The sequence below is a fragment of the Pelodiscus sinensis genome, chromosome 1, assembly GCF_052426305.1.
Source record: "Pelodiscus sinensis isolate ZL-2025 chromosome 1, ASM5242630v1, whole genome shotgun sequence".
NCBI lineage: Eukaryota > Metazoa > Chordata > Testudines > Trionychidae > Pelodiscus > Pelodiscus sinensis.
In genome coordinates, this window is record NC_143052.1 from 4,988,143 (window position 1) to 5,009,849 (window position 21,707).

The following is a 21,707-nucleotide window of genomic DNA, read 5'->3' on the forward strand; positions in this document are numbered from 1 at the left end:
GTAAGCCTGTGCTAATTGCTTTGCCGTTGTGTTCTCAGTAAACGCGGCCTGTTGCCTTTTTCCCCATCAAGATCCCGTGTGCTTCTGATCAGCATATTTTTTGGTGGAGATTGGCAAAAATCACTGGAAAGACACCCAGCGATTTTCGTGGGCTTGGATGAGGTCCACAGAGGATTACATGGCATGACTTGGGGGCTGCCCGCTGGCTTTGCTAGGGCAACTACTGGCCTAAAAGTGAAATGTGGGTGTAATGAGGGCACCCATATAATTAGCCCCTTGTTGGGTGCAGTTACCCCTTCAGGAACACAAGGCAATGCAGGACAGACTCCAGTGGAGGGAGCAGTCTGACAGGCGGTCCAGTGTAAAAAGGTGATGAGCAAAAAGCCTGGGCCTACACATGATCTTAGCTAGTGTCTTTGTCAATACTCTCAGGGTATGTCTACATTACATGCCTCTGCCGACAGAGGCATGTAAAATAGGCTAGCCGACATAGGCTATGTCTAGACTGCAGGCTTCTTTCGAAAGAGGCTCTTTCGAAAGCATCTTTCGAAAGAGCCTCTTTCGAAAGATCGCGTCTAGACTGCAGGCGGATCTTTCGAAAGAGAAATCCGCTTTTTCGAAAGAGAGCACCCAGTGAGTCTGGATGCTCTCTTTCGAAGACGGCCTCTTTACATTGAAGAACGCCTTCTTTCGAAAGAGGAACTTTCGAAAGAAGGCGTTCTTCCTCGTGAAATGAGGTTTACCGCCATCGAAAGAAAAGCCGCGTTCTTTCAAAATAATTTCGAAAGAACGCGGCTTGAGTCTGGACGCAGGGGAAGTTTTTTCGGGAAAAGGCTACTTTTTCCGAAAAAACCCGAGTCTGGACATGGCCATAGTCAATGAAGCGGGGATTTAAATATCCCCCGCTTCATTAAAATAAAAATGGCCGCCACGCTGTGCCGCCTCAGCTGATCGTCGGCACAGCGCGGCAGTCAAGACGTGGATCGGTCGACAAGGGAAGCCTTTGTCGACCGCTCCGTTATGCCTCATGAAACACAGTTTACTGGAGTGGTCGACAAAGGCTTCCCTTGTCGACCGATCCACGTCTTGACCACCGCGCTGTGCCGATGATCAGCTGAGCCAGCACAGCGCGGCGGCCATTTTTATTTTAATGAAGCGGGGGACATTTAAATCCCCGCTTCATTGACTATGTCGGGTAGCCTATTTTACATGCCTCTGTCAGCAGAGGCATGTAATCTAGACATCCCCTTATCGACACGGGGGGTGGGGGGGAGGGAAGGCTGCCACAGAAACAGTATTTACACCAATTAACTTAAATTAAAGGGGATTCTGATGGGAAGGGAGGGAGAGACAAGGGACTTCATCTGGTGGGTCTAACGATATCGTCCTTCGGCGTCACCTTCTTCCGGTCAGTTGTAGGAGAGGTATTTCCTCAATGGCCGAGGGATATTTAACTTGGCAATCTTCGCCAGCCCGTGCTGGCCGGCGGCTTTCCGCAGGCTAACCCTGCAGAGCTGCGACAGCCTCAGCGGCGTTTCTGCAAGGATACGAAAGACCAGTGGTGTCACTGTGTCAGCTCGGCACGAGCCGCTTCATTCTGCCCGGCGCGGAACTCTGCAGGCCACGGGCATCGAGTCCATGGAATCTGTGGGAAAAACCAGCCCCGCTCGGCACCTACCAGCCACGGTTGTTTGGCGGCTCAGGGAGGGGACTGGAGGAGGGCGGAGTCCAGAGACCAGTGGGTGGGGAACTTAGGGAGGGGGTGGGGCAAGAGAAGGCGGAGCGAGGGAGGGGCATGAGGGTGGAGTGTGGGGCGGAGCCTCGGGATGGAGCACCCCACGGGAAAACGAGGCTCTTTTAAACAACTAACAAAATCCTCCAAAGCACAGCATGTGCCGGTGATGGGGGACTTCAACTACCCCTCCATTGGCTGAGAAAGCAACAAGCAGGTCACCGATTATCCCACAAGTTCTTGGAATGTATTGGAGACCTTTTTTTTTTATTCCAGAAAGTGGAGAAAGTGACTTGGGTGGGAAGAAGGGGAGCGCTGTCCTAGCTTTGATGTTGACAAATAGGGAGGAACGGGTGGAGAATCTGAAAGTGGAAGGCAGCTTGGGTGAAAGCGATCATGGAATGGTAGAGTTCATGATTCTAAGGAAGGGTAGGAGGGAGAACAGCAAAATGAAGACAATGGATTTCAGGAAGGCAGATGTTAACAAACTCGGGGAGTTGGTAGCTAAGATCCCCTGGGAAGCAAGTCAAGAGAACTGGCAGTTTTTCAAAGAGACATTATTATGGGCCCAATTAGCAGAACTAATAAAAGAAAGTTCTTCTTCACACAGCGTGTAGTCAACCTGTGGAACTCCTTGCCAGAGGAGGCTGTGAAGGCTAGGATTCTAACAGAGTTTAAAGAGAAGCTAGATAATGTCATGGAGGTTAGGTCCATAAAAGGCTATTAGCCAGGGGATAAAATGGTGTCCTTGGCCTCTGTTTGTCAGAGGCTGGAGAGGGATGGCAGGAGACAAATCGCTTGATCATTGTCTTCGGTCCACCCTCTCTGGGGCACCTGGTGTTGGCCACTGCCCGCAGACAGGATACTGGGATAGATGGACCTTTGGTCTAACCCAGTATGGCCGTTCTTATGTTCAATAGCAAATTATCCCACTGTGCAGGACAGATAGACAGTAGGGCAAGAGGCCACTTGGCTTAACCAGGAGATCTTTGGTGATCTGAAAATCCAAAAAGAGTCCTACAAAAAGTGGAAACGAGGCCAAATCACAAAGGATGAACATAAGCAAACCACACAAGTACGTAGGAACACAACTGGAAAGGCCAAAATCAAACCAGCTAGAGGCATAAAGGGTGACAAGAAAACATTCCATAAAGACGTCAGAAGCAAGAAGAAGCCCAAGGACAAGACAGGCCTGTTACTCATGGAGTGCGTCGGGAGGGATGGGGGGGATAACAAGAGAAATGTGGAAATGGCAAAGGTGCTTTTAATGACTCCATTCCGGTTTTCACCAAGAAGGTTGGTGCTGATTGGACGCCTAATGTAGTAAATGCCGGTGAAAATGAGGTAGGATCAGAGACTAAAATAGGAAAAGCACAATTACAAAAATTGCCTAATCAAATCAGATGTTTTCAGGTCACCAGGGCCTGATGAAATATATCCCAGAACACAAAGGAGCTGACTGAGGACGAGCCATTAGCTATTACCTTTGGAAATTCATGGAAGACAGAAGAGATTCCAGAAGACTGGAAAAGGGCAAATACAACGCCCATCTATAAAAAGAGAAATATGGACAACTCGAGAAATTACAGACCAGTCAGCTCAACTTCTGTCCCAGGAATGATAATGGAGCAAATAATTATGCAAACAATTTGCAAACATCTCGACAATAATAAGGTGATAAGTAAGGCTATGGCTATACTACAGAGAAGATCAAATCTGCCGCTGTCGATCTTCCGGGGTTCGAATTAGCGGGTCTAGTGAAGACATGCTAATTCGAAAGGAGGGGAGCTCCGGTCGATGCCGGGAATCCTGCTTCTATGAGGAGTAAGGGAAGTCGAAGGAAGAACATGCTCCCCCCGACTTCCTGCAGCATGGACAGCACCAAAAGCTGAGTTAAGGTCCTTTGATTTCAGCTACGCAATTAATGTAACTGAAGTTGCGTATCGTAATTCAACCTTATCCCGTAGCGTAGCCCGACCCTAAGTGTTAGCTTGGATTTGCCACGAACAAATCACGTCAAACCAACCCGAGAGCTTTCTTTGGCAGGGTAACCAGCTTTGTGGATAGGGGGAAGCGGTAGATGCGGTATACGTGACTTGTCTCACACACAGAATGGGAAGCGGCTGTTTAGGAAGGAGTCTTGCCGAAAGGGATCTAGGAGTCAGAGTGGACCACAAGCTAAACATGAGCCAACAGTGTGACCCTGTTACAAAAAAGCAAAAGGGAGTGTTGTGAGCAAGACACGACAAGTCATTCTTCCGCCCTACTCTGCGCTGATTAGGCCTCAGTTGGAGTATTGTGTCCAGTTCTGGGCGCCACATTTCAAGGAAGATGTGGAGAAATTGGAGAGGGTCCAGAAAAGAGCAACAAAAATGATGCAAGGTCTAGAGAACATGAGCTATGAGGGAAGACTGAAGGAACTGGATTTGTTTAGTTTGGAAAAGAGAAGACTGGGGGGGGACATGAGAGCAGTTTTCAAGTACCGAAAAGGGTGTTACAAGGAGTAGGGAGACAAATTGTTCTCCTTGGCCTCTGAGGATAGGAAAAGGTCCAGGTTGGATATTAGGAAAAACTATTTCCCTAGGAGGGTGGTGAAGCACTGGAATGGGTTCCCTAGGGAAGTAGTGGAGTCTCCATCCCTAGAGGTGTTTAAGTCTCGGCTTGACAAAGCCCTGGCCGGGTTGATTTAGTTGGAATTGGTCCTGCCTAGAGCAGGGGGCTGGACTTGATGACCTTCTGAGGTCTCTTCCAGTTCTATGATTCTAAGAAGCAATGGACTTATATTGCAGCAAGGGAGGTTTAGGTTGGACACTAGGAAAAACTTCTTGTCAGGGTGGTTAAGCACTGGAATAAATTGCCCAGGGAGGTTGTGGAATCTCCATCGCTGGAGATATTTAAGGGCAGGTTAGACAAACCCCTGTGAGGAATGATCTAGATAAAACTTAGCCCTGCCGTGAGGGCAGGGGACTGGACTAGAATGAATTCCCAAGGCCTCTTCTAGTCGTATGATTCTATGCTTGTGTGAAGAAATACTTCTTTTTGGTTTTTCTTTAAACCTGCTGCCTATTCATTTCATGTGGTGACCCCTAGGTCGTGCGTTGTGAGGAGTACACAACACTTCCTTATTTACCTTCTCCACGCTAGTCGTGATTTTATAGACCTCTGTCACCTCTCCCTTAGTCGTCTCGTTTCCCAGCTAAACAGTCCCCGTCTTTTTAACACCCCGATCATTTCGGTTGCCCTTTTCTGCTCCGTGTCCAATTCCACGAGGAACAAGGAGATGATGCGATGGGGAGAAAATGGCAGCCCTAAGACGCATCGAGTTTAAGGCCAGGAAGGCCCGTGATGATGACCAGCCTGCTGAAGCGGAAACAAGTTCTAGCACAGCGGTGGGAGAAGGGACTTCGCCTCACTTACTTTCATAGTACTGCAGGCATTTGGCCGTCGGGCTCGTCTCACACGTGTAGTCGGACGGTTTCTTCCCCCGGTTGTCCCGGGCATAAACGTTTCCTCCAAATTCAATCAGCATCTCTACCAGATCCACATTTTTCACCTTGGCTGCGTGGTGAAGGGCCGTCTCATGGAGTTTGGCTGCATTCACATTTGCCCCTGGGAGCATAAACAAAACGACAGCAGTAAAGCCCAATGCAGCTAGCTTTGCTCTGGCTACATCATCTCTCAGGGTATGTCTACACTAGCCCCCTAGTTCGAACTAGGGAGGCTAATGTAGGCATTCGAAGTTGCAAATGAAGCCCGGGATTTAAATATCCCAGGCTTTATTTGCATCTTCTCGTCCGGGCGCCATTTTTAAATCCCCTTAGTCCGAACTAACTACACGCGGCAGTCAAACGTTAACTCAAACTAAGTCCTTAGTTCGAGTTAACTGTTACATCTCATTCAAAGAGGAGTAGCAGTTAATTCAAACTAAGTCCTTAGTTCGAGTTAACGGTTACATCTCATTCAAAGAGGAGTAGCAGTTCATTCAAACTAAGTCCTTAGTTCGAGTTAACTGTTACATCTCATTCAACGAGGAGTAACAGTTCATTCAAACTGAGTCCTTAGTTCGAGTTAACGGTTACATCTCATTCAAAGAGGAGTAACAGTTCATTCAAACTAAGTCCTTAGTTCGAGTTAACGGTTACATCTCATTCAAAGAGGAGTAACAGTTCATTCAAACTAAGTCCTTAGTTCGAGTTAACTGTTACATCTCATTCAAAGAGGAGTAACAGTTCATTCAAACTAAGTCCTTAGTTCGAGTTAACGGTTACATCTCATTCAACGAGGAGTAACAGTTCATTCAAACTAAGTCCTTAGTTCGAGTTAACGGTTACATCTCATTCAACGAGGAGTAACAGTTCATTCAAACTAAGTCCTTAGTTCGAGTTAACGTTTGACTGCCTTGTGTAGCCGCGGGCAGTTACTTCGGACTAAGGGGATTTAAAAACGGCGCCCGGATGGGAAGATGCAAATGAAGTCCGGGATATTTAAATCCCGGGCTTCATTCGCAACTTCAAATGCCTCCATTAGCCTCCCTAATTCGAACTAGGGGGCTAGTGTAGACATACCCTCATACACTCACAGAACAGGAGAACTGGAAAGGACCTCAAGAGACATTGAGTCCAGTCCCCTGCGCTATCTAGATCATCCCTGACAGGTGTCTGTGCAACCTGCTCTTAAATATCTCCAGAGATGGAGCTTCCATAACCTCCCTAGGTAATTTATTCCAGTGTTTAACCACCCTGACATCTAGGAAGCTTTTCCTAATGTCCCACCTAAACCTCCCCTGCTGCAATGTAAGCCCATTTGTGATGTCACACTGTTAACGATTTCATTTTTAACAGAAACATCTAGTTCTGCTGGGATTGCAGGGTCTGGAGAGCCGGACACCCTTCAGCGCCCACCAACCACGGACCAAATCGTGTTCATTCTCATTTCTGCTGAAAAAATGTGAACAGATAAACCCAAGCCAGAAGGCTGTTCTCCGTCCCACCTCTTCCTGCTAGCTGTTCCATCGAGCTGACGGGTGAATACTAGGGTTGTTAGATGGCGTGTAGTTGAATCGGCGTGTAACCACGTCACATTTTAGCAGTTACGCGACTATTCGATAGGCCCTGGGGGCGGAGCCAGCAGCCAGAGCGTTCCCGGCCCCTCTCCTGAGGAGCACCCTGCTGCTCTGCACTGCTGCCTCTGATACAGAGGCAGCAGTGTCGGGTGGCAGCAGCCCCTGTCTGTGGGGGGGGGTCTTAGCTTAGAGGCTACTTCACAGCAGCCTTCCCAGCCCCCATGCTGCTGTCCCAGACCCCTGCCCCCTCCACACCACAGAGACAGTGCTGGCGGGAACCGGCTTTTAAGCTGGCTCCCCCTCCACACTGGCTCTTGCTTCCCCCCTCCCTTGCTGCCTCTGATACCGAGGCAGCGAAGGGGAGGGGAGAGAGTAGTTGACTTGACTACCCAATAAGCCTAGACTTACTGGGTAGTCTACGAATCGACGACCCTTCTATATTCCTACCGCGCGCCCTGACACAAACCGCTCGGCTGGGCCGTACCTGCATTGAGCAGTAACTTGACGCAATCCACATGCTCCCGGGCACAGGCCACGTGCAGAGGGGTTCCGAAGTGGCAGTCGTGGGCCTCCAGTTTGGCCCCGACCTCTATCAAAAGCCGCACGCACTCCGAACTCCCTGCGGGACGAGAGCCAGTGAGTGGGACACCGGGTAGTTTTTCCCACGCTTTGTATCAGAATAGTCCTACGTTGCAGAAGCAACAGACCATGGAATCCGAGGGCTGGCAGGGACCTCAGGAGGCCACGGAGCCCAACCCCCTGCCCAAAGCAGAAAATCTTCGGTCTAGCTACCCGCCCTGGCGCTGCTAGGTGCTAAAGATGCAGACTCATCCAGGATTTGAACTCAGGACCTCCTGCACTCTAAGCAAGACTCAGACCCTTGAGATCAGTGGTTCCCAAACTTTTTGGCATCAGGCCCCCTTTTTGATTTTTGAGACACCCTCATCCCCGCACCCCCAAAAAAGCTGCAAAATTTGTTGTGAAAAAAAAAAAAGCTGCCCTTTTAAAAGCAGACATTACCTTTTTAAGGCAGCCATTTTGAAGTTTGCCCGGGATGCTCCATCCTCCACCTGCCCCAGCCAGCCCAAGCTGCACAGACCGGACTCTTTCTTAGGGGAGGAGATTAATGGGGGGGGAGACGAAAGGGGACTGGATCTCACACACACACACACACACACACACACACACACACGGAATTGCTTCACAACCCCCCCAGTTTGGGAACCTCTGCCCTAGACCAACAAGGCCAGACCAGCCAGCCTGCGCTAGCCTGAATGCAGCTCGCACAGGAACCAGCACGGAAGACACCACCATGCAGCCTTCAGAGAGAGATTGTGAGCCAGGTACGTATCTAGGGCTGTACCACCGACGCTGAAGCCAGCGTTGTGCTGATACAGTTACCCACGCTAGGTTGGCTAGCCCGTGCTGTGCAGACCTGCCCTGGGCGTGTCATATTTAACATGTGGGACCTTCCGTGCAAAGGACAAAGACTTGGGTGTGATATTGCCCCTCTTGGGCTATCGCATGGCTGTCCACAAGAAGAGGCGGACACAAGAACATAAGAATGGGCAGACTGGGTCGGACCAAAGGCCCATCTAGCCCAGTGTCCTGTCTGCCGACAGTGGCCAGCACCAGCTGCTCCCGAGAGAGTGAACAGAACAGAGAATCATCAAGTGACCCCTCTCCTGTCACTCATTCCCAATTTCTGATAAACAAAGGCCAGGGAAACCACCCCTACCCAAATTGGCTAATAGCCATTGATTGACCTGTCCACCATGGATTTATCTAGCTCTTTTCTGTTAACATCCTGGTCTTCACAACATCCCCTGGCAAGGAGTTCCACAGGTTGTGCGCTGCATGAAGAAAAACTTCCGTTTGTTTGTTTTAAACCTGCTACCTATTAATTTGTTTTGGTGATCCCTCCTGCCCCTTCCCTTTTCTTATTTATTTCGAGTTTTCTTATCCCCCTAGTCACAACTCCGGTCATCTGAAGAAGTGGGCTGTGCCCTCGAAAGCTCATTCATGTTCCTCTTGGTTTCTGAGGACAGGACAAGGAGTAATGGGCTTAAAGTGCAGCAAGGGAGGTTTAGATTGGACATTAGGAAAAAATTCCTAACTGTCAGGGTGGTCAAATATTGGAATAAATTGCCCAGGGAGGTGGTGGAATCTCCCTCTCTGGAGATATTTAAGAACAGGTTAGATAGACATCTGTCAGGGATGGTGTAGACGGAGCTTGGTCCTGCCTTGAGGGTGGGAGGCTGGACTCGATGACCTCTTGAGGTCCCTTCCAGTCCTATTATTCTATGATTCCATGTTAGTCTATGAAGTCTACCAGATCATTTGCTTGCTGTTTTTTTCTGCAACAGACTAACTCGGCTACCCCCTGAAGTTCCTCGTTCTAATGTTAAGGGAACAAGTAAATACATTTTCCTTATTCACTTTCTCCACTCCACTCATGATTTCATAGATCTCTATCACATCCCCGCCTTAGTCTCCTCTTTTCTACCTGATAACTCCCGGTCTTTTTAACCTCTCTTCATATAGCAGCCATTCCAAATCTCTAATCATTTTTGTTGCCCTTTTCTGAACCCTGAAGATAAACTGGACTAAACCATGTCAAAACATGGTCCAAGGTGGAGGAACTGAATCTCCTAACCAGGCTAAGATGGCTCACGGCAAGAATTTGGAAAAATAAGAACCGAACTTTATCTCTTTGAGTCCCAGTCAGGGTCGCAAAAGCACTAAGAAGCCGACAGCTTTCCCCGACCTCACAGTGGGCGACATCATACCATCTCGCAGGACAGGCCAAGGGCAGTATTATCACACCCACTGTACAGAGGGGAAAGCGAGGCACAGAGGAATTAGGGCCGTGTCCAGACTCAGGGGTTTTCGGGAAAAGTAGCCTTTTCCCGAAAAAACTTCCCCTGCGTCCAGACTCAAGCCGCGTTCTTTTGAAATTATTTCGAAAGAACGCGGCTTTTCTTTCGATGGCGGTAAACCTCATTTCACGAGGAAGAACACCTTCTTTCGAAAGCTCCTCTTTCGAAAGAAGGCGTTCTTCAATGTAAAGAGGCCGTCTTCGAAAGAGAGCATCCAGACTCGCTGGGTGCTCTCTTTCGAAAAAGCGGATTTCTCTTTCGAAAGATCCGCCTGCAGTCTAGACGCGATCTTTCGAAAGAGGCTCTTTCGAAAGATGCTTTCGAAAGAGCCTCTTTCGAAAGAAGCCTGCAGTCTAGACATAGCCTAAGAGACGTGACCAAGGCCACCATAGGGAGTCGGTGCCAGAACTGGGAACTGATCACTGGTCTTGAGTTCCACTCCAGCGTCTACTCCAGATCAACCTTCCCTCAACCCACATTTTGATGGGAATGTGGAGGGGCTATGGGGTGGGCCCAAGAAACTGGCTGCCTGGGGCATTTAACTGTAGGGGGCTGAGCAGGGCACTCCCAGCCTGACTCCCTGGGCTTCCTGCAGACTGCCTGGCTGGTTAGAGGAGCTGACGGGGGGGAGGGAGGGCCTTGTGGGTCTGCCCCAGTCTGGTGCCCCCCTCCCCTCCCACCACCTTTTCAGGGGGGAGGAGGGAGGCGCTGCGGCTGCATTTGCCCAGAGAAGAGCAGAGGAAGGACACAGGGCCCTGCAATTGGTCTGGCTCCTTAGTCAGCAAAAAGGAAAGAACGTTCAGCCACCAGGGTAAGTGCGGCTGCAGCCCCCCCCCCCCGAAATGTCGTCCTTGCCCCCCCCCGCTCAGTCTTCTGTCCAGACCCTCCTCCTCATACTCCCCAATCTTGACTCCTGCACCCCCCCATGCTCACACCCCCTGCCCTGAGTCCCCTCCTCAGAGTCCCTCACACACCAACCGTGATTCCTACATCGCCGTCCCCAACCCTAACTCCTGTTGTACTTACCCCCCCTACCCCATGCCTGAGCCCCCTCCTCACACCCTCCCACCCGAACCCTCTGCCCTAAGCCCCCTCCTCATACCCCCCCCCCCCCGACCTGAACCTTCTGCTCGGAGCCCTTGCCCCGCGCTCCACCCCACACTTACATTTCTTACAGGTCCTGCTGTACGTCCACTCACCCCCCCCCCCCCCACTTCTGTGCTGAGCCCTCCCTCCCCCACCAAGTGGGGCGGGTTGTGAGAGGGCAGTACCCGTAAGAAACTGACGTTACTTTCACCCCTGGTCTCATGTATGGCCTCCGCCCGGGCTGCATGAACAGTTAATAGAAGTGGCTGTACCTAGCTAGGATTTTCTGCTGTGTTCATCACATGGTGTCCAAGAGCCTTACACACAATTACTTCATTTGCCCGGTCCGGCAGAGCTTTTCATTCTGACCTCGGCGGGAACACAATGGGTCTTAATAGCACAGCTGCTGAGAAGGCCGGGGATACTTTCCGCGGTGATAGTCTGATGAGCAACAGAATCTTAGGGTAGGTCCACACTAGGAAACGACTGGACTTTTCAGCTTCGAAAAGAGGAGACTAAGCGGGGATAGAATAGAGGTCTATAAAATTATGACGGGCATGGAAAAAGTAAATAAGGAAAACGTATTTACAGGAAACCCCTGCCTTACGACAGCCCAAGTGGCGACCCCCGCTCCCCCCCCAAACTTACGAGCATTTTTGTAAGCGCGGAAAGGGCCGAAAACCCCCAAGTTACATCCTCGGCCCATATTTACGACGGCGCACGGCACTTATCATACATGCGGGTTCGGGTTACAACACCCCCCACTTGCAATGTTTCCCCGGGAACTGATCGCGTTGCTAGTCGGGGGCTGCCTGTACAGGCAGTCCCCGACTTACGCGGGACTTATGTCGGATCCGCACTTACGAATGGGGCTTTCTCGCCCCGGAGCTCACAGGCAGCAGTCAGCCACCTCCAACTCCGGAGCGAGAAAAGCTGCTCCCGGTGCCCCTGGTCTGCTGGGGACCGTCTCCAGCAGACCAGGGGCACCGGGAGCAAAGCGGGTCCCGCGCCAGAGCAAAGCCTCAGAGGCGAGGCACCCCGCTGCCGCTGCGGCTTTGCTCCCCATGTCCCTGGTCTGCTTGGGGGGGGGGGGGCGCAGCTAGTGTACCCCCCCCCCCCCCAGCAGACCAGGCTTTTGTGTTGTGGACCATGGGGCAGAGCAGCTGGGGCGCTGCCGGTTGGTCCCGCAGCGCCGCTCTGGGCACTACTGGACCAACCGGGCAGCACCCCAGCTGCTCTGCCCCAGGCGTCCTGATTCAGCCGCTGCTGGTCAGTTTCCCACAATATAAGAACTAGGGTCACCAAATGAAATGAATAGGCAGCAGGTTTAAAACAAACAAAAGGAAGTTTTTCTTCAAACGGCGCACAGTTAACCTGTGGAACTCCTTGCCAGAGGATGTGGTGAAGGTTAGGACTTTAACAGGGTTCAAAAAAGAGCTAAATAGATTCATGGAGGTTAGGTCCATCAATGGCTATTAGCCAGGATGGGTAGGAATGGTGTCCCTAGCCTCTGTTTGTCTGGAAATGGATGACAGGAGAGGGCTCATGTGAGGATTCCCTGTTGTGATCCCTCCCTCTGGGGCATCTGGCATTGGCCACTGTCGGCAGACAGGACACTGGGCTGGATGGATCTTTGGTCTGACCCCGTCTGGCCCTTCTTATGTTCTTAACTATTTCAAAATAACGACATTCGAAATAATAACTCCCAAAATAACAAAATCAAACTAGCGCGTCCCCACTCCAGGGAAGCCTCGAAATGAGTCTGAGGAAGGCTTCATTAGCGTAGACACGCTACCTCGACTTAGAGCCCCAGGAAGCACTGCGTCATCATTACTTCGAATGACTCTGGGGAATCGTTATTCTGAATAGCGGCACCGGCGCGTCCACACGGCGGCTCTTTCGAAATCACGATTTCGGAATGCGCGTTATTCCCCGAGGAAAGCCGGAGTCCCGATTTCGAAATAACGGGCTCTGGAGTGTGGACGCACCGCTTCTTCTTTTGAAATCGGGGGGGGGGGGGAATTTCGAAATCACTCCCTTGCGTAGACCGGGCCTGGTGGGCCTTTCTGGCTCATTGAAGCTGCCTTGGGCATGGGCGCCCGAGTCATCGACCTACCGGCTCGCCCAGGCTCACCGTTCATGCAGGCTTCGTGGAGAGGGGACGCCGTGTAGAGCGGAGGATTCACCTTCGCCCCGTGGGACAGGAGCACTTTCACACACTCGACGCTGCCCGAGGCGCATGCATCGCACAGGGGAGTGCTGCCGTCGATGTTCCTGGCATCCACCTCGGAGGCAGAAAGACAGTATTGCCTAAGGGGCGGCTGCATGCTATTGACAGGCCCTCATCACTCCCCCCGCTCGCGCTGACCAGCCACGCTGCCGCCGGCCTCGCGTGAGGACGGCCCCGGCGCACTACGGTTCACCAGGCCTTCAGTCCCTGGAAGAGAGCTTCGGGAAGTATTGGAAAGAACATGGCCGTAAAAGATAAAACCCGCCAGAGAATCCACCCCAGTTCATTTTCCTGCTGCTCCCGAGGCAGCTTTGATAGCTCGGCTGAAGACACAGAAAGGTAAGAACATAAGAACATAAGAACGGCCGTACTCGGTCAGACCAAAGGTCCATCTAGCCCAGTACCCTGTCTACCGACAGTGGCCAGCACCAGGTACCCCAGAGGGGGTGGACTGAAGACAATGATCAAGCAATTTGTCTCATGCCATCCTTCTCCAACCTCTGACAGAGGCCAGGGACACCATTTCTGCCCCCTGACTAATAGCCTTTTATGGACCTAACCTCCATGAATTTATCCAGCTTCTCTTTAAACTCTGTTATAGTCCTAGCCTGCACAGCCTCCTCTGGCAAGGAGTTCCACAGGTTGACTGCGCGCTGTGTGAAGAAGAACTTTCTTTTATTAGTTTTAAACCTGCTACCCATTAATTTCATTTGGTGTCCTCTAGTCTTTATATTATGGGAACTGATGAATAACTTTCCTTTATTCACCCTCTCCACACCACTCATGATTTTATAGACCTCTATCATATCCCCCCTCAGTCTCCTCTTTTCCAAACTGAAAAGTCCCAGTTGCTTTAGCCTCTCTTCATATGGGACCCGTTCCAAACCCCTAATCATTTTAGTTGCTCTTTTCTGAATCTTTTCCAAGGCCAAAATATCTTTTTTGAGGTGAGGAAACCACATCTGTACACAGTATTCAAGATGTGGGCGTACCATAGTTTTATACAGAGGCAGTAAGATATTCTGGGTCTTATTTTCTATCCCTTTCTTAATAATTCCTAACATCCTATTTGCCTTTTTGACTGCTGCAGCACACTGTGTGGACGTTTTCAGAGAACTATCCACGATAACTCGAAGATCTCTTTCCTGATTTGTCATAGCCAAATTAGCCCCCATCATATTATATGTACAGTTGGGTTTATTTTTTCCAATGTGCATTACTTTACACTTATCCACATTAAACTTCAGGAGAGTGGGGGCTCATTTAGCTACAACTAATCAGGAAAGAGATCTTGGAGTCATCATGGATAGGTCTCTGAAGACGTCCACGCAGTGTGCAGCGGCAGGCAAAAAAGCAAACAGGATGTTAGGAATCATTAAAAAAGGGATAGAGAATAAGATGGAGAATATCTTATTGCCCTTATATAAATCCATGGTACGCCCACATCTTGAATACTGCATACAGATGTGGTTGCCTCATCTCACAAAAGATATACTGGCATTAGAAAAGGTTCAGAGAAGGGCAACTAAAATGATGAGGGGTTTGGAACGGGTCCCATATGAGGAGAGGTTAAAGAGACTGGGACTTTTCAGCTTGGAAAAGAGGAGACTGAGGGGGGATATGATAGAGGTCTATAAAATCATGAGTGGTGTGGAGAAAGTGAATAAGGAAACATTATTTACTTGTTCCCATAATATAAGAACTAGGGGTCACCAAGTGAAACTAATGGGCAGCAGGTTTAAAACAAATAAAAGGAAGTTCTTGACACAGCGCATAGTCAATCTGTGGAACTCCTTGCCTGAAGAGGTTGTGAAGGGTAGGACTATAACAGGGTTTAAAAGAGAACTAGATAGATTCATGGAGGTTAAGTCCATCAATAGCTATTAGCCAGGATGGGTGAGGAATGGTGTCCCCAGCCTCTGTTTGTCAGAGGGTGGAGATGGATGGCAGGAGAGAGATCGCTTGATTATTCCCTGTTCAGTTCACTCCCTCTGGGGCATCTGGCACTGGCCACTGTTGGCAGACAGGGTACTGGGCTAGGTGGACCTTTGGTCTGACCATTCTTATGTTCTCATGAGAGTCTGTAAAATGCCAAGACTCTCTGGGGAGTCTACAAGAACCAGGCCAGGGTATGAGCTGGCGGCCACTTTCGGGGCCAGGAGAACCGGCAGTCCCGCCAGGAGCTTGGAGCTGGCCAATCGTTGGGCTGAGGGCTGCTCTATAGTCGGGCAAGAGCACCGCTCCCCGGTCTGGGATCCCACGTCATCGGTTAACTAGTGAATCGATGAAACGGGATTTGACATCCCTGCTTTCAGGGGCAGGATGTAACTCCCTGAATGCGATTGGTAGAAATGCTGCAACCCTTACGGAACACGCCGACCACGGTCCTAGAAAACCCGTGTTCTATGAAAGCGCGTGAGCGACTGTTTATTGGAGAGCCGGGCTGTGGGTGAGCGGGAGAGCCGGCAAGTCCGTCTGTCCGTCCGTCTGTTTGTGCAAGAACTCCTGACCTAAACGGGAAGCGCCAGCACCACCGAATTCGGGAGGCAGCTTCCTCTGATCCTAACTTAAAGCGAGGTCAGGGGTTGATTGTGTGTGTGGGTGCTGCCCCGCCCCACATACAGGGACACAGAAAACCATACAGTGAAAGGGGCTGGCTGGGGGTGTACCCACCCCCCTCCAGTCCCATATGTGAGTTAAGGACCTGAGCAACGCGGGGTAAATCCTCTAGTACAGGTTGGACCTCCCTGGTCCGGCAACTTCGGGAACTGAGCTGTCCCGGACCAGGGAGTTTGCCAGACCAGGGGAGGTCCCTGCTGCCTGCTTTGCCCTGCCCACTCTAATGCCGGCCCAGCAGGGGCTCCCTGCTGCCCACAGGCTGCCTCAGAGTCCCCCGGGGCTCCCAAACGGGGCCTCCTGGCCACTGCAGCCCCGCTGCCTCAGGGTGTTCCCCAGGTTTCAGGGTGTTCCCCGAGGTTTCCTGCCCCTCTGCTAGGGCCGACCCCACTGCGGCCGGCAATTCCTTGGGCTTCCCGGGCTGGGCCTCCCACCGCCGGCAGCCCCTCTGCAGCTGGGGGTTCCTCCACTGGAGCCAGGACTCTTCAGCCACCTGGCCCAGCTGACCCTACCGGGGAGGGGGCTCCCCAGCTACGCCTGGCCCCATTGTCATTGGGGGTTCCCTGGCCAGGTTGGGGGCTCCCCAGCTGCTGCAGATCTGGCCTGAGTTTCCCAGCCCCCCACGTTGTCTCCCACTGCCATCTCCGGGGCCCTTTGGTCAAGCAACATCTGGGGCGCTGCCGAACCACAGATGGTGCCGGACCAGAGAGTCCCGGATTTGGGAGGTTCAACCTGTATAACCTAAAGAACACACCATATGTGACGCAGACTCCATCCCTCGCGGAAAAGGCCTGGGGGCGGGGGCAGTTTGCACCCAAATCGATCACACACCTGGGCCCCCGCGGAGAGCAAGAGCTCCACGCACTGCGTCTGGCCTCGCAGGCTGGCCTCGTGCAAGGGGGTGATCGCGTCGTAGGTGAGCAGGTTCACGCAGGCGCCGTTCGCGATCAGCTGCTGCAGCTGGAGCAGCTCCCCCCGCCGGGCCGCTTCGTGAACGGGCGTCCTATCGGCCCAGAAGCCTGGGGAGACAGGAGAGACCGCGACTGAGTCTGCGGGCTGGCGATAAGGAGCCTTGTTGGGAGAAGTGGCTTGTGTAGGACGTGAGGAATTTGGGGTTCTCGTCCCACCTCTGCTATTGGGGACATGGCTCAGTGCTCCCAGGCCAATGTGCCTTACAGCTAGAATACAGGGGGTTGACAAACTAGTTGCAGTTGACAAACTTGCTCGGTGACAAACGTGTCGCAATCCGTGGGTGAAAGGGTTGAGTTGGCAGCGTTCCAGGTTGACATTTTCTGGGCCGGCAAAAGGCCTGGGGGCGGGGGGATGCCAGTCCGGATGCCCGCTTATCATGAATCATAGAACCATAGAGCTGGAAAAGATAATCAAGTCCACCCCCCCGCCCAAGGCAGGACCAATCCCATCATGGGCGTGGCCAAGTTTCCCACGGTCCCATAAAGTTTGTTTATTTCCACTAGTCCTGGCTCTCGGTGTTCTGGGCTGTTTTTTAGCTCTAATTTACCCCTAACGCTGCATCTAGACTGGCATGATTTTGCGCAAATACTTTTAATGGAAACGTTTTTCCATTACAAGTATTTGCGCAAGACAGCGTCTATACTGGCATGTGCCTTTGCACAAAAGATTTGCTTTTGCGTAAAAGCATCCGTGCCAGTGTAGATGCGCTCTTGCGCAAGAAAGCTCCGATGGCCATTTTAACCATCGGGCTTTCTTGCGCAAGAAATTAACTTGGTTGTCCACACTGGCCCTCTTGCGCAAGAACACTTGCGCAAGAGGGCTTATCCCTGAGCGGGAGCGTCAGAGAATTTGCGCAAGAACCACTGATTTTGTACGGTAAAAAGTCAGTGTTCTTGCGCAAATACTCGCAGCCAGTGTAGACAGGTGGCAAGATTTTGCACAAAAGCGGCACCCTAAGTGTCTTCTGAGAGCCCAGCAAGCAGTGGAAGTACAGGCAGTCCCCGAGTTACGTGGATCCGACTTATGTCGGATCCGCAGTTACGAACGGGGCTTTTCTCACCCCGGAGGACTGGAGCGGCGGGACGCCCAGATGCGCTGCAGTCCCACTGCCCCCGTCCTCCGGGGCGAGAAAAGCTGCTCCATGTCTCCCTGGTCTGCTGGGGGGGGGGAGCCTCCCCCAGCAGACCAGAGAGACGCGGAGCAAAGCCACGGAGCACGCCCACAGTGGGACAGCCCGGGCGCGCCTGGGCTGTCCCGCTGCGGGCGTGCTCCAAGGCTTTGCTCCCCGTCTCCCTGGTCAGCAGACCAGGGAGACGGAGCAAAGCCGTGGAGGACGCGGGCGGTCCCGCCACCCGCGTCTCCCTGGTCTGCTGGGGGGGGGGGCAGCTAGTGCCCCCCCCTCCTCCCGCAGCAGACCAGGCTTTTCTTGCCTACGCCTGGGGTAGAGCAGCTGGGGCGCTGCCGGGTTGGTCCCGCAGCGCCGCTCCTCGGCGCTACTGTACCAACCCAGCAGCACCCCAGCTGCTCTGCCCCAGGCGTCCCCAAGTCAGCCGCTGCTGAAACTGACCAGGGGCTGACTACAGGAAGCCCGAGGCAGAGTTGCTCTGCCCCGGGCTTCCTGGAATCAGCCACTGATCAGTTTCAGCAGCAGCTGACTTGGGGACGCCTGGGTTTCTTAGGTTGAATCCGTATGTAAGTCAGAACTGGCGTCCAGATTCAGCAGCTGTTGAAACTGATCAGTTTCAGCAGCGGCTGACGCCAGTTCCGACTTACATACAGATTCAACTTAAGAACAAACCTACAGTCCCTATCTTGTACATATCTTGTACGTAACCGACTGCCTGTATTGGTGATGCCACTAAACATTAACCTTCCGTGGTTCAACAAATTCGCTCATTCAGCACCAGTTAAATCCCTGTCCTATTGTGGAAACAGTTGCTGTACGAAACAAAAAGGCCGTTCTGGCTCCATGTGATTTCCCCCCAGAGTTGGTAGCGCGTGCCAAAAAGCCCATTTTCAGTTTAGAAGTGCTGCCCTGTAAGGCCGTGTCCAGACTCAGGGGTTTTTTCGGGAAAAGTAGCCTTTTCCCGAAAAAACTTCCCCTGCGTCCAGACTCAAGCCGCGTTCTTTCGAAATTATTTCGAAAGAACGCGGCTTTTCTTTCGATGGCGGTAAACCTCGTTTCACGAGGAAGAACGCCTTCTTTCGAAAGTTCCTCTTTCGAAAGAAGGCGTTCTACAATGTAAAGAGGCCGTCTTCGAAAGAGAGCATCCAGACTCGCTGGGTGCTCTCTTTCGAAAAAGCAGATTTCTCTATCGAAAGATCCGCCTGCAGTCTAGACGCGATCTTTTGAAAGAGCCTCTTTCGAAAGAAGCCTGCAGTCTAGACATAGCCTAAGAGGTCACATTCTGCCTCTGTTGCCCACGGGGCGATATGCCCCGAATACTTGAGAAAGCAGCTAGGGGCATGAACTGGAATGGTGTTTTCAGTCCGCGCTGCTGTACGTTCGTGCAATTCTTGCTCATCTTCAGACATCATCCCACCTGGCCCCTGCGCAGATTCGTGCTGGTAAAGGCAGAAGGGAACCCTGCAGGGGCATAAAGGCGGCTCGCAGGGCAGCAACAAAGAATGGGCAGCCACGTGCTATAGGCCCCATGCGGGAATGCCCATATATCTCTGAGAAGCAACCGCTCCTTGGGGCCAGGCATGGAGAAGAGATTTACGGAGAGGTGGCAACCCTGTCTCGCAGGGGGGATTAATCAACGCCTTTTGGGGCACGCCGACTTTTTCAGGGAGGGGGGCCACCCACAACTTTCCACGGCACCTCTGCAGGCCATCAAATGGCACGCGCCAGACAGCGTGAGCTGGCACACCCCATCTGTGCGAGCAGGGAGGTTGCGTGTTTGCATGTGGCCTGGGGAGGTGCCCACGTCCTCCGCAGCACGGCGCCCTTCCGGGAAATTTCCAGCTGCACCTGCTAGTGGACTGAAGCGCCCCTGCTACGTGGGACGCAGCCGACACGTGACAGTGGAATCACACGATGCATTTACCCCCTGGGGGGCATTGCTGCTCCTCCCTTGTGGTACCGGGGTCTTCGCGGCACACGTCTGCGCTGCGTTCCTTGCGCTCTTGGTTTACTGCACTGTGCGCGAGAGGGGAGGGCGGGCGGTTTGCTAGCAAGTGGCACGGCCCCAGAGGCGAGGAAGGGGGCAGAGAAGGCAAAGGTGCCGCCTAGGATTCAAGGCGAGGGTCTGTGGGGCACAGATCGGACCGCCCCGCTCCTAGCCCGGCACGCGGTCGCCTGGACGCTCCGTGGGAGCACCAGGGACACACGGGACCATGCCACCCGGCCACTCTCACCGCCTGGCAGCGGCTGCAGCTGGCACAGCGGAGTCCCTGCCGGTCGCGGCACCTGTCCCACGACGCCCTGCCACCGCCGCCCGCAGCAGGTGCACGCCCTTGGCGGCTTGGGAAAGGCACCTGGGCGTGAAATTGTCTTTATTCTGCTCCAAGTGGCCCTGTGCTCATGGGGACAGGAGCCCCCCCAGGACCACTGGGGGGGGGGGTCTTCAAATTCCTCCCCCATCATCCCTGGGCCAGGGGCCTCTCTAGGGAGCAGCCCCTGGACCCCAAAAGCCCCTCCCAACTTCCCAAGGAGCAGGGCTCCCCCCCCCCGCTGCAGGCAGCCCCCCCCCTCCTGGAGAGCAGGACCCGCTCCCCCCATTGCACCCCTATTCTGGTGGGGGGCAAGCCCCTGCCCCAAATCACCCCCCCCCCCCCGGAGCAGAGTTCGCCCCCCCGCAGGACTCACCGATCTCCCCCAGCCAGGAGCCGCCGCTGCGCGACTCGTCCATGGCCCTGCCCCGAACTACAAGTCCCAGCAGCCCCTGCTCACCGAGGGGGCTGATCCCCCGCCGACTCGCGGACCGCTCCGCCCACACTGCTGCGTCAGAGCGGGCGGGGGGCCGAGGGGGCCAGCGCAAAGCCTGCTGGGATTTGTAGTTTGTCTTTGCTGGCCAGGGATGATGCTGTGTCATCGCTGCTTGCGGGGTGATGCACCGTGCAAGGGCCTCAGGGCGTGTCTCTCTGCTGCTGGGGGGCCAGGCAGAGCCCCCCCTCCCACCTAGCCCTGCCTGCAGCATCCATGCCTGGGTTCTGCCCAGTTACTGTCATTGCCAGCGAGTTGGGGTCGGAGAAGCCCCAGCCTTAGAGACAAGCCCCCACGCCCTGAAGAAAGGCAGGACAAAGAGAGGGGAAACTGAGGCAGGGAAATGGTGACGTGGGTTGCCCAACAAAGATGGTCACCGACGAAGCCGGGCCTAGCACCTTGGTCTCCTGACTTACATCCAAGGGCCTATCCCTTAGGCCACACTGCCTCTCCAGCATCACCTCCATTTCTGTGGCCAACTCTCCCCTCCCCTATTGTGTGCCTTTTGGGGAGTCCCATTTAGGGTGGTCAGGTGTCCGATTTTGAACCGGACAGTCGAGTAGTTGAGCTTTCTGTTTGGGAAACAAACTGAGAAAATAGAAATGAGAAAATAGAAATGTCCGGCATTTTCTAAATAAGATGAATGTAGATTGTGATGTAATGTCAAGTGTGTCCGGTATTTTTGTTGAAACCATCTGGCAACCCTAATCCCATTCTTCGATGATACTTCTCTAAAGGGCTCTGAGACACCCTTCTCGAAAAAGACACCATCTAAGAATCTGCCTAGAGCAGATCTGAAAAGCCCAATAAATGATTTTCTTTGTGGCTTTCAGGACACCTACGAGGGTAGCCCAGGCTAATAAGTAACAGAGAGGTAGGCCAGGCTAATAAGTAACAGAGAGGTAGCCGCGTTAGTCTGATCGTGGTAAAACAAAAAAAGCAGTCATGTAGCACATTAAAAACTAACAAGATGGTTTATTAGACGATGAGCTTCCATGGGACAGATCCACTTCTTCAGATCATATTCTGAAAGTGAATTGGCATGACCATTATATAACAAAAGGGATACAATGAAGGAGTAAACAAATTATACAGTAACAAATCAACTGCAGAAGGTGGGGGCCAAGGGGATGAAGAAGAGACAAGGAAGGAGGAAATTGCTTATTGTCAGAGTCAATTAAGGGGTTAATCTGGATACTATG

The 21,707-nt window shown here is 52.6% G+C and overlaps 1 protein-coding gene across 1 annotated transcript; it reads right to left on the reverse strand.

Moving 5' to 3' along the window:
* Window positions 1-1,106: 1,106 nt before the first annotated feature.
* ASB13 (ankyrin repeat and SOCS box containing 13) lies at window positions 1,107-20,496 on the reverse strand. The gene is made up of 6 exons (XM_075925083.2): window positions 20,389-20,496; window positions 16,437-16,624; window positions 12,894-13,044; window positions 7,279-7,413; window positions 5,150-5,341; window positions 1,107-1,537 (listed from the first exon to the last, which is right to left on the reverse strand). The coding sequence occupies exons 1-6, from the start codon at window positions 20,429-20,431 to the stop codon at window positions 1,410-1,412; spliced, it is 837 nt and encodes a 278-aa protein (XP_075781198.2). The 5' UTR covers window positions 20,432-20,496; the 3' UTR covers window positions 1,107-1,409.
* Between the last annotated feature and the right edge of the window lie 1,211 nt (window positions 20,497-21,707).